Here is an 18,338-nt window from a genome sequence, read left to right on the forward strand (position 1 = left end):
TGTAAACGATCAGCAAGCATCAATGAATGTCAGTAGATGCCATTTTTTCTTCATGAAGGAACTCGGTGCCATATCTTTGTTTCATAAGCACTTCCATGTCAGATGCTATTTTGTCAGACTGCTGCCATCTGTCACACAGCAACAAAACATAATGGAATATTGGTGGGAAGATTCAGCCTCTCATGTCACTAACATCCACCTGTGACATCGTGGGCCAATGACAGTAGGAGGTACTGCTTTCAGAATAGCCCTTGTATGTGGAACAATGTAATCAAGAACTTCTGTAGGAAAAAAAAAAATAGACCATGACTCCTCTCCTCTCACATTTATGTCAGATAATTAACATGGACTTTCTTTTTCTTTCTTTTTCCCAGTTCTAATAAGAGCAACCTTGCAAGAAGAAATACTAAAACCAAGCCACCTAAGGACATATTTTCCCTGAGTGTTCCAAGTGAATAAGCACTGTCTTGTCTGAAATAATTAAACCAAGAATATAATAATTCCATGAGAATAAATGGTTGTTGTTTTCTTTTCTTTTTCTTTCTGTCTTGAAATGAAAAGTCCAAAGCTTTTGTATTCAACCAACAGAACAGGATACTGTTTATGAAATATTTCTTTCAGAAAGATAACCAGGGCCATGTCACAGCAGGAGCTACAGTGGGATAATGATGCACAATCCTTCTAATTATGAGACTGAAACAAAACAAAATGCTAATGCTTCTCAAATCGCATGTAGTGCACAGACACAGATGTTCAAGTGAAGTTCTTTATATTTTTTCCCCTTGCTCTTAGTATCTCTTTAAACCAACAAGGATTTCTGTGATATTGTTTGCTCGTGTAAAGCAGATTTTGGCTAGGAGAGGACTCGATGATCCTTACAGGTCCCTAGCGATTTGGGGTGTTCAATGATTCCATCATTCTAATGCTCAATGGCACTGATATAAAATTGTTTAACCACCTGAACTAAAGGCAAGGATTTGATGAGCAGTGGGAGTATTGGATTTGTAGACATGAGGTGTAATGCTGGGAAAAGGGCATCTGTCAGAAGTGCAGGAGTCCTTACCACTTCTAAAATCTGCTCCCATTGCAACAGCACAGAGCTTGCTGTGGGTTTCAGTGAAACTCATGCCAGGCATCTGATAGAAAAGTCCACTAGGAATAGTGGAATTATTAGGTGGATTTTGGATCAAACCTAAAGTAAAGATCTGTTTAGTTACTTGAAATAAACTGAAAATTCTCTGTGCACTTATGGGCAGTGTAATATCTGGATGCAATAAGAGAAAGTGAAGATAAATGGACAGCAGAAGTTCCTTGTATTTTTTCATTCAGAATCTGACAGAAGTCTGCTTTCTTTATCTCAAGGTTAAGAACTGCACCCAGTTCCAAGTTTGAAGGATTTTGAGAAAATATCGAGAGTGTAAGCAGTGTGATCTAGAAATATGCACAGAACTCAAAGCAAAGTTCCCCACTGACATCCTGAAGTTGTCCATGGTGTTTTGAGACTGAATGTTTCTGTCTGACCTGTGCTGTGGTGCTGTATGCATCATAAAAAATTAAGATGATACAAAATATCTTCTATTATTCAGCATTACTCTGAAGATGCATCAAATGGGGAATGTTTTCCAAACACAAGATGGCTTTTGTGTAGTAGCGTTGCAGAAAATTCTCCAGAGGATACATTATATGACTCAGAATCCCTTTGAAATAGCACAGTCCCATTTGGTTCCTGGTAATCACATTGTGGATGCACTTTGCACCGTCCTATACACAGAAATCCATCTTTTTGGCCTCTGTTTTCTTTCAAGTACACAGAACACAGGGACAGGTCAGCAAAAGTTCAGGTTTTGGTGAGACAGCCTTTGTGGTTATGGTTCTAGCTTGTGTGTTTATTTGTTTCCAGTAGAAGAAATGTAAGTATATATAGCTACACAACAAGGTCAGCATCTTCAGATTTATCTTTTCTCTTCCAGGTTGAAGGAAGAAGAAAAGGGGAGGCAGAAGTTAATGCAGATTTTCAGACACAGAATGCTAGAACTTGTGGGATTATTTTTCATGCATTCCTAGGTACTTTGCTTACAAAATTCCTGAATTTTCTATCCTTAATCTAACAAGTATAGACTTCTACATTTGATACAATGTGAATTTGATAAAGGAAAAAATGAGCTCAAAACTGTTGTGTAGATTAAAAATCATTCATTAAGAGACGTATGATGCTTCACCTTGTAAAGGGCAAGACATACTTCAGAGAACATTTCTGCTTCTCTCCCAGAAATGTTATCGAAGAAACTGATAGTGAATGTCTTAGAATCATAGAATCATTAAGATTGGAAAAACCACTAAGATCATCAAGTCCAACAGTCAATCCATCACCACCACATCACTAAACCACATCTCTCAGTGCCACATCTACCCTAGAACACCTTCAGTGATGGTGACTCCACCTCCTCCCTGGGCAGCCTGTTCTAATTCCTCACCATCTCTTGAAGACATCCATGTAATTATAGCTTCTCTAGTCATATTCTGTATAGTTTTTAGTAACAGGATCCAAGCATTGGACCTGCAGTGCACAGTGCTGTGGGAACCACCCTGAACTGCCTAAAATCTCTTTTGAATGTAACTGCTCAGAAGAACATGAGATTTTTTTATACATTACAGAAATTTTCTGCATATTTTACTTATTTTCCCTTTACATTTGTTCTCTGTCAACCAGATTAAGATTTCCTGTCTCTCACTGTTGTACTGTAAAACACTGGTTAACTGAATAGATGGAAGTATTTAATTATTGTAATAGTATGAAGCCATTATATCCCATTGATTGTAGGTAGGTCGCTGTAGGGAATACACTGTACAAGCTTCTGAAGTGCTTTATAAATACTAATTATTGCCACAAGTCTATCCTTCCCATTATAAGGCAGGGAAATTAAGGCATGGATCAGCAAGCTTGGGATTTTCAAACACACTATCTCCCAGTCTAGACCCTAAGATCCATACTGAAAATGTTCAGCTAAATGCAGTGTTCTGCTGTTTCCCAGCTTGCTCAAAATCCATCAGGGAATTACAGAAGTCTTCAAAACTCCATGCTGAGTCCATTTGGTTTGGCTAAGTCATTCTTGCCATTAGAAAGGATTGTTTGTCTTCTGGTGGTTAATACACCTAATACCTAGGTGATTTATAGGTGAATACTGGAAACCATGGACCCAGTGGCTTTCTCCTGTCTGTGCTCTGAGCTGGTGTGACGGGACCTGGAGATTCCAGATCTGACTTCCAAAGTCTCCTTGCTTTCCAGCTTTCAGCCTTCAGCAGAAGCAAGTCATGCTGCTGCTCCAGCAGAGCTGCAGACGGAACCACCAAAACACGGCTGAGGCAGTGAGGAGGAAGTCAGGTATGCATGCAAATATGTAACATCTCCCTAAATTCATACTCCTGCTGTTTCCAGCTAAGAACAAAAATATCTTGTGGTGTGGGCACTTTTCCTTTTAGTGAAGAGTGTTGCTTCTAAAGAATGAGGTCCTGATAGTCTAAAAGAGTTAAATCAGTTTTCAAGCATAACGGTCAGCTGCAGGTGAGTAATCTGCACTGAGAATACCTTTAAACTACTCTGTCACTCACCTCCATGACAGATTGCTGGGAGCTGTCTATCCAGGGTTGATAAATTTAGACTTTGTTTGATAGATAATCCTTTAAAGGCAGGATGATAGGTCCAAGGTATAAGCAGAACAGCTCTAATACAGCCTAAAAGTAGGTAGTGAACTGGCAAAACAGCTCTTCACCTGCAACTCTTTCCCTTAATCTATTTTTTGTGTAGTAAATCTACTCCCATTCACTAACTGGCATCTATGCCAGCTCTGCTCTGCTCAGAAATACCAGCAGGACTCAAAGGAACAAGAGAATGCCCAAGAAGACATTTTAACAGCTTTAGATCTCACTAAATGCTGGGATTCAGTCATAGGCTATACAAGTCTGCCAAACTGGAGAGTGCAGAGTGCTTCTCTGAATACAGCAGCAAAGTCTTGGGAGATGCTTTGGCCCTCACACTATCCAAGGCTTCCATGCTTCAAGGGACCACAATTTCCAAAACCTCATGTTGTGACATTTAGAGAAAGCAGTCCTTTCTTAAGAATCCTGGAAATGTATTCCTTTGCACATCTCTGACATTTTTTTTTATCTGCTTCCTCTATTCCCATGTAGTCAGAGAACTGGATTTCAGGTGCACATCTGAACCTACAGAGAAGTAGGTTCAGTAGGCTCAGCCCCTTCACCAGGGAAACGCCTCTTCACAGTGGTAGAAAAGAGAAGCCATCAGATTACCCGTGCTCTTATGTTGTCCTGCATATTTTGTTTTTACTCTGCTGGTTGCAGAAAGACACCATAAAGAGTCTCGTGAAAGTTTGACTCCATTAAAGAACCTCATGCAACTTCCACAAAACGGCAAGCAGTCTCAGAGTACAGAAGGAATGTAGGAAAGGACAGTGGGAAAAATTTGTTTCTGTCTGTTCAAAATGCTGCACATTGGTTTTGGCCAACTTCCTAGTTTTATTACTTCTTGTTGAACCTCCAGAAGAGAACTCTGAAATGATTAATCATACTCATCAAATAAACATTAAAATGAAAGCATTTGACTCTGTCTGAACTTCTTGAGAATAGGAAAAACAAAAATTCCACACTATTTTATCTGTGTTATTGTGTTCCTGTTAATATTTGAGTTTGACCAAAAGAAAAATGTAGGTTTTAGCTTAGCTTCAAGCCCTATCACAAACTCGAGACTCATTCTATTCACCTGATGGTATTTTTGTTCTTACAACTTTCTAAAAACATTTATCAAAGACTTCAGACTGAGAGTTTGTAATGAATCTGGCTGCCACAAATGATCTTCTCCATATCTCAGAGAATTAGCTGGAAATAAGTCCGAGTGCTCCTAGTTTGGCTTCACTCTCCTTCTTACAGACCAACCTCCAGACACATCCAAAACCCAGGCATGCTGTGGTGAAAATGAAGTGGGACAGACAGATGAACATGGGAGAAAGGAAGATTTTATTTATATTTTGAACTGAAAGCCAGAGAATAAATCTGATCTTTAACTTAGAAGTCTGGGAGTTTCTGACATCCTCTTTAAAGGGTGCAACTTTTGTAAGACTGAGTGTGATTTCAGGCTGTCTAAAGATTCAAGGATACATGCAGATATGTGGCATTTCAATACTGTGCCTCAGCTAAAAATGCATCAAATCTTCCCAGTTTACACAGTCCACAGTTCAGAGAGCAAACGTGACTGACTGGGAGCGTCCTACCCACTCTCTGCTGCTCAATGATGCTGCCATGGCTGGCCAAGGCCCTGAGGAAAAAGCCATGCTCTGCTATAAGCTCCCCTGTAACTTAGAGATTCAGGAGCTGGCTAAATGCTTCAACGTTGAATTATTGTTTGCTCAGACTTAGTTTTAACAGACTCCCACCATCTTTTTCTTTTATTTTTTCTTGCTCGTTTATTTTCAAATTGAGGAGCAATCAGCTTTCAAACTATTTAGCGAAAAGAAGCGATTTGCTTTCTTCTCCCCAAACTTATTTCCAAGATAAAGTAATAAAAAAAGCAATAATGAAGAGTAATTAAAAAATTACATTTCAATTGAAAAGACGTATCTCTCTTCTTTATTCTGTTCATACAAATCAAAAGGAAGAAAACTCCGACACTGTCTTTAACTTTTTTTCTGGAAGAATTTCCACAGATTTATGTTCCCAGCAAAGTTTTCAGACCATGTTCTGGTATCCAGGATTTGTCCACTCCTCAGCAGCCTCTGAACAAAACTGCTGATGAAATAAATGACAGTAACTTCAGGCACTGAAAGGAACCATCTGGTGGAGATGAGATGAACAGATGTGCATTCACTGACACTGCCTCCAGACACATACTTAAGAACTTCACTGCCATATAACTCCTTGTTCATCTGCTTATTAATAATACAGCATTTCTGTTCGTGAAGCACCTCACACTAAGACCCTGTGTAGAGCCAGACATTGTAGTCTCAGAGCACTAATGCTCTGGTGCATTGGCCTGGGAAGAAAATGGAGCATGAGTCCTAAGGAACTGAGACAAATAATTACTCCCTTGGTGTGGACATGGAGTTGTACTGACCACAGCCACTGCATATTCAGAGAAGGGCATCGAAGCTGTGAAGCACCTGGAGCACAAGCCTTATGGGGAGAGGCTGAGGGAACTGGGATTGTTCAGTCTGGAGGAGAGGAGGCTCAAGGGAGACCTTATTGCTCTCTCTGCAACACCCTGAAAGGAGGTTGTGATGAGGCAGGAGTTGGCCTCATTTCACAAGTAACTAGTGATAGGATGAGAGAGAATGGGTAAAGTTAAGTTGCACCAGGGGAGGTCCAGTTTCAGTATTAGGAGAAATTTGTTCTCAGAAACCAGTCCACCAAAGTAGGACGAGAGATTATGGCTTTAAGTTGTGTCTGAGGAGATTCGTGTTGGATAGTAGGAAACCACTCAGAAAGAGTGGTGATGCATTGGAACAGGCTGCCCAGGGAGGTGGAGGAGTCATTGTCCCTGAAGGTGTTCAAGAAAAGAGTGGATGTGGCACTGAGGGATGTGGTTAAAGTGGTCACAGGTAAGGGTTGTTGCATAGACTTAGATGATCTTAGTGGTCTTTCCAACCTTAATGACTCTATGATTCCATGAGAAAAAAAAAGGAAAGAAGAAAAGAAGAAGGAAAAACAAGAATCTTTTAAGTGCTACATCTGTTCAGTAATTATCAACACAATGCTCTTCCTGAACTCAGGAGAGCAAATCTTACTCTTTCCTGCTGTATGTATTAGACACACCACATCTGATCAAAGTTTCTGAAATCAAACTTAGCAAAAACATGATTAAAGTAATATGTCCATATTGTCACTGGAAGGGTGCCCTGAACTCACACAGACCCACATTTGTGACATTCAGGGCAGAGATCTGGAATAGACATTCAGTGAGCAAAATCCCTTTGCATCTCTTGCCAGATGAATAAGCATCATTGTGATGTATCTGGAGCTGCAATGATACTGTATCCACACTGTGGTTTCTTGCTTTCAGTTGGCTTTGGTGCTGTGTAGGCTGATAAACAGAACTGTGCAATGGAATACAATTTTCTACAATGACAATCTGTTTGTCCTACTGAAAACAAGCACTCGGTGCAAATTATGAAGAGAAAAGGCAACATTTCAGAATAAAAGAAACCATCCATTTGAGACCATCATTCAGAGGGGATATGTGCACTCAGGATGGTCTGTTCAGCTGCAAATCTAGTAGTAAATAATAACAAAAATCTGAGCTCCTGGCATTGTGGAGATTTCTGATGTCTTCAATATGAAGAGCCTGCAGGTTGTGCTTTCCCCAGAGATACTATCTGAGAATTGAGATATGTGCATCGTGAAGGCTTTTGCTGGGCCTGCAGTCATTTGAAAGTCATCAGGGCACTCCCTGACAGAGATGGCTTCTGTTGAGAGGAAAAATTGGCCCTAGTTGTGTCATGATAGACATTGCTGGGCAGGGAGAGAGAGGTTGGAAATAGCTTGTGACTTTTAGATCTGTGAAGCCAGAAGATGCCCTAATACAGAACAACTTCTTGCTGTGACTGGGGAAGGTGATAAAGAGCATCTTTGGAGGACTGAAGTCTACCAAAGATTGTGGGGACAAACTTTGAGAACAGGATCACTGCCAGTTCACGGCCTCTTTCAAAAGATGTTTTACTCCAAAGGGCTGAATACAAAATAGAGGTGTGATAGCTCTGCAAACCAGTGTTGGCTTTCACATGGGAAGGGCTGATATTTGTGAATCACAGTGCACTTCTACATTAAGTTTCATGAAATTAAAATACATGGCTGGCACTTCAGTCGATCCTCTGTGCAGAGGTCAGACACAGCACTGAGACAATACCTGAGGACTCAGAGAGAGCTCCAACTGAAGTCATTAGGACTCTGCTGGCATAGGACCATTGCGTACTGCCTAGCAGACCATGTACAGTTATAGGCTGAAAACCAGCATCTCCATGCCAGTTTTGTGTGATGCTTTGTATGTTATGGTCCTACCCAAAGCTGGTGCTGATTTTTCTCTAGCATTCGCTCATCCTCCTACTTCACCGACAGTAATGGAATATCATGGAGAAACATGACTCTGGCATTCAAGATACCCAAAGCAAAGGCCTCTCCTACCTACCTCCACTAAAATGAATTGTAATAGCTCAGTTTATGTCAAATATAGATGAATATTCAAAGGTTTCTCCCATATGTGGCAACTCCTTTCCCTTATTTTATTCTGTATAAATTTAGAAGCATTGGATAAATATTTCCAGAAAATACCCAAGAGATACTGGTTTGCTAAGGGAGGGTATTTCCTTGTTTAAAAATAGACAGTGTAAAGGAAACCAGTGGATGCTTTCCTTGCATGACACACCCTTGCAAATATGAATTCTTCAGGAAAGGCAAGAAAGAAATTTGATGGGATGTCCTTGTGGAAGCAGGCACAAACTGCACCTCCTAGTAACTCTAGAAACATTTGGTGTTGAATCCATAGTATGGTCAGACATTCAGTACTGTCATTTTAATTCATTATCTTCATGGTTGGAGAAAGTATTCCATTGATAGATTCACTTAGACACTCTATTCTAATGGACACAATCCACAAGCATAAAAACTATCTGCAAATAAATAGACAAACAATTTCAGCTAGTAACAGTTCCACAACATATTCCTCAGAGTTATCAGTTGCTGCAATGAGAATTCAAACATCAAGATTTCAGGTTGACCCTGTGATGTCCCAGCACATGGAGGTGAGATCTCACCTTGTTTTCCTTCACTGACAGTCAGGAGGGGAAGTGAGAAATTCTACATGGCTGAGGAAAAGACATAAAACGTGAGACTGGATGAGGGAAAATGAAAGACCCACGAAGACTCATCTTTATTTGTTCACTTTTGTGAACTGTGATAAGGCAGATTCGATAGCCTGAAAAGGTTAAGTGTGCTCTGCTCAGTGGGTTGAGAAATAAAAGAGTTTGAGACAAGTGTTTTTTGAAGAAAGTCACAGACTAAGATTTCTGAGATCAGAAGGACCCAGAGTCCAAGGTTTGGAGCTACTGATAGGTAAGGCCCATAAAATGCATGAATCTTGCTGGCTGAAAGCCTTCCTCCTGTCTCAAAGACAAGGACTATGTGAAATGATGGGACCAGATAATGGATGTGCACATACTTTCTGTACTGTGCCATGAATCCATGAGAGTGAGAATGAGTGAATTACGGATGCTCTTTTGATTGCTTTGAGATACTCTTCTAATGGCATTGAGACACTGTGAAGATACATACTATTGATTTATTTTGTCCATATTATGATTTATATAGATGAAGATTTATTATCTTTTTAATACTGTTTTTTTCCACGGATCTAGCAGGCAGTGGAGCCAATGACATTTGGCAGTTGGTCTCCCATTGCCATGGATGGCACAGGAGGCCATCTAGTGCTTGAGTGATCATTGAGTGGTAGAGCCTTGAGAGAGGAGAGGTCACACAGGTGATTACACAGAATCATTAAGGCTGGAAAGACCACTAAGATCACCTAATCCAAACACTGTCCTATCACCACCATGCCCAATAATCATATCACTTATTGCCACATCTCCATCCTTCTTGAACACCTCCAGGGATGGTGACTCCAACACTTCCCTGGGCAGCTTGTTCCAATGTCTCACCACACTTTTGAATCTCCCCAGCCACAGCTTAAAGCCATAACCTCTTGTCCTATATTGGTGGACTGGTTTCCACTTCTGGATTTTTCTGCTAGGTCAAAGCAGCTGCAGTTGAAATTCAGTGAACATCCCACCTGCTTTCTCTCAGACCAGCAGACCTCAAGTCTTTTCCTCATACGAGCATCTTTCTTATGGAGGTATTTAACACACACACGCATATGAGTTCTTCCTATTTCCTCCTATTTCACCAAGATAAATGTCAAGTCTAAAAGTTGGCCACTTGCTGGTTGTGGAGCCAGGGCATTCTCCAAGGGAACCAGTGGAATCACCCTAGAAAATGTACAAAGAGAAAGAGAAAGAAAAGGACAGGCCTACAAATGGACAGGCTTTAATGCTTTGAGACTAGCACCAGCCCCACAGTTCCTCAGTCCCTAAAACAGGTGCTAATACAGGCTCTGATTTTCAGCTGCACCTTGTTGCTGCAGAGAAAAGGAAAACAGCTTGAGGCAGCAGCAGCTAATTTCATCAGGCTTATCTGCAGTCTGGGGAAGGAAGAGCTGGCTGTCATAGCTACCTTTTATTTTTCTGCACAGCTGTGAGATTTCATGAACATCTCCTCCTCACTTCCATGGGCAACTTCAAGGAGCAGATGTTGATGTCAGTTTCCCCAATAAGACTTTTGTGTGCTCTTTTGCCTGGCCTGATTTCTTGGAGGTCACACAGAAGGAAGCCAGAAGGTGACATTTTGATCACTTAGACCATCTGCAGATCACAGACTGTAACTTTGGCCTAAACTAGGTCATAGCTTTTTAAAACAAAGATCAAACCTGGAACTATGACTTAAGACCAAGGTTGGGAGTGTTTTGTGTATTACTGCAGGCTGTTCTTGATGGACTATTGGGATTCATTTTGTGTTCATTTAGCAGGCAGGAGCAATAGCCACAGCTTATATTCCCTATAAACTAAGCATTAAAAACCCTGGAAAAAAAAAAGTGCTAAAAAAATGATACTTAGTTGTATTTAGCTGTAAGGAAGAAGGAGAAGATGGATGCAAAGAGATGTGAGAAGAAACGTGAGTGTATCTGCTGAACACTGAAACTGCAATACACGAGTTATGCTGAGTGTTGGAACGATGACACTGCAGCAGCACAGTGCTGTGTTTGGGGCAGCAACACCAGAAATCAGCCCACACGGAGCTTCAAGATCTCTTTTACGGCTAGATTACTCCTACTACCTGAATGAGCTGGGTACTGGTCCTATTCTGTGCTTACAGTCTCATTTGTCATTGATCTATTGATGTTTCCAGATGTAGGCAGGTATGCTGGATCATTCTGAGATTGAGGGTTAACACTTGAATAGGACCATGAGGTAGATTTGGGTGTGGATGGAGGCTTCATTGAAGCCTTTGGAGAATATGAGGGTGACTGATGCAGCATCTAGCAAGGACTGAGTGGAAGCTGGTGTTAAAAAGCAGCCAAAAATGGGATTAAATCTTTGCACTCTTTGTGAAAAAAGAGATGCCCTGAAACACCACAAATCTGCCAGAAGGATAGAAAGAGAAGGACAAAAATACTCAACACCATCAACACAGTGCTGACACTGAAACTGAGATCCCACTTACCTCTGCAGTTAGAGATCTTCACCCTCCATACACTGGGTCTTGCTGTATCGGGGATCACTAGGTCAGGAGGTCCTCAAGCTTCAAATCTTTCATCTTGGAGAATGATTCCAGTGGTTCTGCTCTTCAGCACCTTCCTCAGAGCATGTCCTACTGAAATAGGACATGGCATTTTAATGAGTTTCAGTCATGCTATGGACAGTTGGATGGTTTTGACTCCTGGATATCCCCTTGTCCATTTTATTGAGTACCGCTTCCTCGCCCCTTTGCTCATGGGCACTTCTGGTCTGTTCCGCTAGCAAGATTTTTACAGAATAACTGAATTTTCCTGAATTTGTATTTGCATTTTTCCTCTTGTAAACATGATCCAGATGTTCCAGGTGAAAGAAAGTACATGAGTCTACTAAAACATAATGTGTCTGTGTGTGGTTTACCAAGCGGTCCTGTGCTTTGTCATCCACAATAATAATTCAGCTGATCTATGAATAAGCCAAGGCACAACCATGTTATCTTGACCAGCAGATGCAGTGCTGTCTTGTTTTCTTCTACTTTTAGATTGCCACCTATCTGACTGAACAAAGCTCCTTTCTGACAAAGGCCAGCATGACCCATGGGAGATGTTTATCAGTGGTCCCTCCACGCTCCCCCAGCAGGGCCTGTTGCTGCCTTCTGGCTGCACGCTGCAACTCAGCAGAACCACTTGCTTTTGATTATTACAAAGCCCTCCAATGTCAGCCAAGGAGGTGGCTATCAAACTTGTGTGCGTCGAGTGCTGCCAGCAACACATCATAAATAACAGTAATGGAGCGTAATTGCTCATCAAACCAAATCATAGCCTGGAGTGCTCCATCTGTCCAAGCTCCCTTTGAAGTCGATGGGGGGCTTGTGCCAGCAGGTGTGCAATGGGATTAGGGGCCCAAGCAGCAGTGCCATCAATGAGATTTTCACTAGCACCACTACAGGATCTGATTCAGAGCCTCACGAAACCGCTGGGTGTCTTTGCCACTGAGGTGGAAGGTTCCAGCTAACTGCTAAACTGCTTCCCAGTCAGTACGGCCACTTCTGTGCAATGCTTACTCCAGATGGAGCATGCAGGGGAAAATTCCTGCCCCTAAGCAAGGGTGTTTTAAGTTTGGAAAGGAGATGGAAACTCAACCAAACCTGGTCCTAATAATGAGTTTGCATGGAGGTAATCTGGAACCTGAAAAGGTCTGAAACTTTTTGGAGGATGCCACTGAAAAGAAAAAACAAAAACAAAACAGCTTTTAATTGATACAGAAAAGCATTGTGTCCCTGGCATAAGGCCTACAAAAGCCAGACAAGCTAGTGAGCCTGCCCGTCAGTCACCCATTGCTATCTGACACTGGTACAGCCCTTGGATAATGAAAAGAATTTACTGACCCCTCGTGAAAATAACTCACCGTCCCCATTTTACTCTTAATATTGTTGTGGTTCAAAACTGTGATTAACTGGTTGGCTATAAATTTTCTTCCCTTCCCCCTTCACCTCCCACTTCTCCCCATGTAATACAGGGTTAAGGCATAAGCGGGTTGTGTGTTCTTCGTGCCCCACACATCCTTGCTAATGCTGACAGCTTTGCTGTGGCATTGGGAAGTATCACTGCTGTTGTAATGAGGTGGAGCAGGAGCTGGAGAGAGATAAATGGCCCAGTTAGCAAAACTTCCTTGTCTCCCGCAGCCGTCATTTGGAATATGGCTGTAAATGATATTCACGTGATGCTGATAGATGGTAGAGCAGGTGTGAAGAAGTGTGGCCCCTCCATCTCCAGATGTCTTTCCATGTGTCTTCCCTCCAGCTCTGGGAAATAGAAGGACGGCTCTGAGCAGAAATCCTTTGGGAAGCAGTGCGGGAGCTGCTCGAGTAGGTGGCAAATCTGTTTCCCTGTGTGTCTGGAAGGGCTTTTGGGTTTGTTGGCATCTCTTCAGGAGATACCAGGAAAACTCCCCCACATGGGGGAGTGGGACTTCACGTGGAAACAACATGCAATCTGTAAGGCTTTGTCTCTTTTATTTAATTATTATTAGCTGTCAAGGAAGGAGGATTATATTGGATCCTCTGTATCCCACCAAGGTGCAGCCATATGAATACTCAACTCTGTGGGGAGGTTTTCACAGATCAGCTCTAAGAGAAAAGGGGATCCTGCTGCTGTGTTGTGGCAGAAATCCCAGGGCAACAGGGCTGCAGGGAGCACAAAGCAGATCTTGGCTTCCTTGCAGCCAGGAAACCGAAAAGGAGCGGGCTGACGATCCCATCCCTTCTGGATTTGGGTCCTGCTACAGATGTCAGAGCAGGAGGGGGGCTCCAGCTGAGATCCACGGCTCAGGGCAGTGGCTGTAGCTGGGCTCGGCTCTGCTCCCTCCTACAGCCACCCACTTCGGCGACTGCTTTGAGGACCGCAGCCTGTGTTACGGTGGTAGGACCGGAAACCCCCGCAAGAAAGCCGTGCAGAAACCCCAAGTCCGGCGCGGCTGGGAGATGCACGGCAACGCTGCCCCCAAACCCCTTCCCCGGGTGGAAGCTCGGCTCGGCTCGGAGCGAGCCGCAATCAGCGAGGCAGAGCCCGCATCCTCCTCTCCCGGCATCCTTCATCCCCATCCTCCCCTCCTTCCTGCTCCGGCGGCGAAAGCAAACCCCCGCGGGGGGCTGGGGATGCCCTCCCCTTCCCCTCCCTCCCCTCCAGCCGCAGCGAGGCGGGGTGGGCTGTGATGCTGAAGGGGTTCCCCGGGTGTTCGGAGGGGGCTCCCCTCCCGCCGGCTGCCGGGATCTCCCCGCTCGGCGGCCCCAGCAGGGGGCTGGCAGCCGGGGGTGGGAGAGGGGGACGACGACGACGACGACAGGGACAGCCCCGCGTCCCCACGCAGCCGATTACGGATACCCGGGGCTGGGGGAGCGGAGGGCGGGCGCCGGGCTATTTGCTGCCTGCATACAATGGGCCACTCCCTAACGTGAGGGCTCGGGGGGAAAGGGGAGGGGGGGGGGGTTGAAGGAGGTAGGGGGGAAGGCAGGAGCTGGGAGGAGGAGGAGGAGGAAGAGGAGGCGGGGGGGGAGGAAGGGGCTCCGGCATCGGGCTGGTAAATAAACTCCGCGATGATTTCCTTGCCTTGCGCCGGCCCAGGTGCTGCTGCCCGCCGGTGGGGATGACCTGAGGGGGATGCGACCGCCTCCCCCCACCCCATTCGCTACCCCCTTTCCCCCCCCCCCCCGTCTCATAAACATATATATATATATATATATATATATATACACACACACGCTCCCATGTATATATATATATAAATCCGTAAAGAAATCCTTGTCGGGTGGTGGGGGGGGGGGGGGAGGGGCGGGGAGCTCAGATCATGGCCTTGGGGCTCCCGGGGCTGTCGCCGCCGATCTGCAGCTCGCCTCGGGGACCCGGAGCCCACCATGGGGCTGAAGGCGCGGCGCGGAGCGGCGGGCGGTGGCGGGGACGGAGGGGCGGCTGAGGGGCGGCGGGCGACGGTGGGAGGCGGCGGGGACCCCGAGCAAGGCTCGCTCGCCCTGGGCTCCGGAGCCGATCGCGACGGGACGCTGCTGCTGGAAAGCGGTGGGAAGGAGGAGGGAGGCAAAAGGAGCCCTCCGGGTTTGGGGTTGTTGGCTAAGACCCCCTTGAGTCGCCCGGTGAAGAGGAATCACGCCAAGTATCGCCGGATCCAAACTTTGATCTACGACGCCCTGGAGCGACCCCGAGGTTGGGCGCTGCTGTACCACGGCTTCGTGTGAGTAACGCGGAGCGGGGCTGCCCGGGGTGTGATGGTGCTGGCGGTGGTGGTGGTGGTGATGGGGGATTGAGATGCGCCGTTTTGCTTTATCATTCCCGGCCGGGGGACTTTTGCGACTCGTTCCCGGCAACTGTGGGTTGGGGGATGGCGAGGAGCTTAATACGGAATGCGCTGCTGTTTATTTATTTATTTATTCGTTTATCTGCTTTTATTTTATCTGCTTTTATTATTCGAATGTTTGTGGGTTTTTTTTTTCTTTTCCATCGTCGGGTTTTCCAGAATGAAGGCGCTCTGGCTCCCTATGGTATATCCCCCGCGCCGCTGAGCCCCGAACGCGTGTGCCTTTTAACACCCTGCCGGAGGGGACCGAGCTGTGAGCGGCTTTAAGGTGCACGGTGCTTGAGGGGACACTGCCGGCTTCAGTTCGGCGTAGAGCATTGCATGTAGAGGAAGTCGGTTTTCTAAAAGCCCCGGTGAACCGGCTCTTAAAAAAAAAAAAAAAAGTGTCAGATGAAATCCGTGGGCTTTTGGTCCGGTAAGCATCACCCTGTGGTGCATGAAGCCTGAGTACTGCAGCACTGCCCGCCAGAAAGTTAAGCCTACTGCCAGCAAACTGGGATGGAGCTAACTCATCTTTTGGCCCAAAGGGGATGAGTCAGGCACTGCTGTTTTGCCTCCCTAAAAATTCAGGTCCCTTAAGCTTTCATAACAGCATAAGAAAATACGTCTGCTTACAGCTTGCAATGAATGTGGCAGAGCCCTATTCAAATTCATGTGTTCTTTAGTGTTGTTGAACGTGTGTCAAAACCCAAGGGGCTATCGGTGATCACAGTGGTAGTGCTGTTCTTTAAGGCTGTAACATATACAGGGTTCTGTGTGATAGAGGATTTAACCGTGATTTCTGAAATCGGTTTGTTTGCCAAAGACAAACAAAGTACTGTAGACTGTATGGGCTGGGAGCCTGGATCTGGATCTGTGGAAGCCCTCCCTCCTCACTGGTGCTGTCTTGCATTTGAAAATAAACACTTGGAGTACAGGGCTGGGATTTTACCTTCAGGCAGATTGCTCATGGATGTTTGCAGGGATTTAGCCCAGGGCAAGAAGCAAAAGGTAGCACTACGGATGTGCCACTCACCTATTGCTGCCCCCTTCTTTTTCAGTGTTTTCATAAAGTGTTTCCTGGGACAAAGGTTCTTGATTTCCTGCTGGATTTCTGTGAAAATGTGGACATTGGCTGCCATCATTTTTTTTTTTTCATTCTTTTGCCCCTTTTTGCTTTGGAAAAAAACTGAAATAGCAGGCAGGATGAGGTAGTGTTTGAGGATGGGAAAAGATGCTGTGATGGGGGAGGCTCTTTGGTAGCGAGATTGCTGTAGGGTTGTGCTCAGCATTACATAACGATGCTCCTGCTTGGGGTGAGCTGTGTCTGGACAGTTGCACCCCAGCTCCTCCTGCAGGGTCAGCCCATGCAGGCTCCATAAATGCACATACCAGAGCCTTACAAGCACTTGGAACCTCTGTTTGTGGACAGCTGTGGCAGCTGGGTCAATGCATGCCTGGCCTCGTAGCTGGGTACCAGTGGATGGGTCTAGAGAGGCTCAGGTGAGCTGATTCACTTTTATATGGGTATAAAAACCCAGGCTACAACACGCATTTTAGCCAGCTCTCTAGGTGTGAGATTACCCTTAAGATCCTTATGCAATATGGGTTGTAGCACAGTAAAAATGTTAATGTTTTTGAAAGGTTTGCTCCTTAGGAGAGGACCCAAATGCTCTACGTGACCAACTCCTCCGTGTTGACTACACAGAGCTGCAAAACACCATGCAAGGCTGATGTGCTCAGTCTCATCACCTTTTGAACTCAGTAGAAGGTGTGAGTTCCTACTTTGCTGTAGGATCAAACCCTACAAAACAAATCTGCCAAAAGTGATGCAAGAGTGTGATGAGGCCTTCCCATGTCTGGAGAGCAATGACCTGCTGGAGACCAGGAGCAGTGCATCAGGATAGCAGCACTCCAAGCTGACATTTGAAGTTCTTGTTCTTTTTTTCAAATGAATTGTCTTTTAACCTTTTTTTCCTTCTGAAATGGAGTCCCTCTCACTCTGGAGGTGCTGTTGTGGCACTGTGTGGTGCTGTCCCGCAGTCTTAACTGCTTTTCACATTAGAACATTTTACACTCTCCCTTGGGTTGGTGAGGGATTGCCAACTTTTCTGCAAAAGTCTACAAATCTGCCATTTTACTTATGAATAATAGCCCCATTTATCCTAACAAAACATCACACATGATCTCATTCAGAGTAACTTTTTAATAAATGCCAACATTTTTGCAATACAACCAAACCAAGAATAAGGCAGTTGATTTCATACCTGTAAAACTGAAGACTAAAAGGGATTGCAACATCTGTAGGTGTGATGGATTCTTTATAAGCCCAAGGTGTTTAGGGAAGAGCTGATGCAAATGCTTCAGTGCTTCATATCTGGGGATTTAGGAGGTGAGAAGCTGCTGATGGAAGAGGGTTGCATCTTTCAGGACACACCAAGGCACATGTGTGGGAGCAGAAGGGGGCCTTGCAAAGATTTCTGCAAAAGCTTTGGATGCCACAACTTTCAAAAGGGTAGTACAGGTGGGATTCCATTGTACAGTGTTGCCCATATGGCTGGAAGGGGCTTATGATCCTTCACACATCTCGTTGTTCTGATGTGCACATAAATAAGGTTTGACACAGCCCCTGTTGTAAACACTTTGCTCTAAATGCAGTTGGATCTGCTGAAATAATTGAATCTACTGAATGAGAATACAAAGACATGATCAAGCCATCCAGGCCCTAGGGACAAAGATACAGGGGGCAAAGGGAGGAATTCTTGATGGCAGTTTCAGTGTTCATCTTTCAATGGCAGAGTTTTACAGAAATGACAGGAGATGATTTTCTTGTTATTCTTCCTCTTTCCTTGTTCTTCACATCTGATTTTGTCCTAGGTTCTGCTTATAGCAAAAAGAAATGTGGTTTGCTATCAAAGAAACTGTTTCTATTTCCTTCACCTTTTGAAAACATCTAAACACCTATTCCCTGGACATTCTGATAGGCAGAGTTTACCTTACTGCATGCTAAGATCGCCTTTGCCAGGACATCAGTGTTGTTAGACTTTATGGCTGTATGGCAGTGAGGTAGTTGGTAAGAGAAAATATGGATTTTCCTATGAAAAAAATTTACCTCTTTGAAGCTGAACTCCTGAATATTTACAGCAA

At 44.5% G+C, this 18,338-nt stretch overlaps 1 protein-coding gene across 1 annotated transcript in view; it reads left to right on the plus strand.

Annotated features, from left to right (window-relative positions):
* The first annotated feature begins 14,757 nt into the window (after positions 1-14,757).
* Positions 14,758-18,338, plus strand: part of KCNQ3 (potassium voltage-gated channel subfamily Q member 3) — a 190,430-nt gene continuing 186,849 nt past the window's right edge. The window contains exon 1 of the mRNA XM_065753581.1: positions 14,758-15,089. Within this exon, the coding sequence (XP_065609653.1) occupies positions 14,758-15,089 (332 nt within the window). The remainder of the gene's footprint in view (positions 15,090-18,338) is intronic.

Source organism: Cyrtonyx montezumae, unplaced genomic scaffold, assembly GCF_038088225.1.
Source record: "Cyrtonyx montezumae isolate F1298 unplaced genomic scaffold, pur_monq_1.0 scaffold_8, whole genome shotgun sequence".
Taxonomy (NCBI): Eukaryota; Metazoa; Chordata; class Aves; order Galliformes; family Odontophoridae; genus Cyrtonyx; species Cyrtonyx montezumae.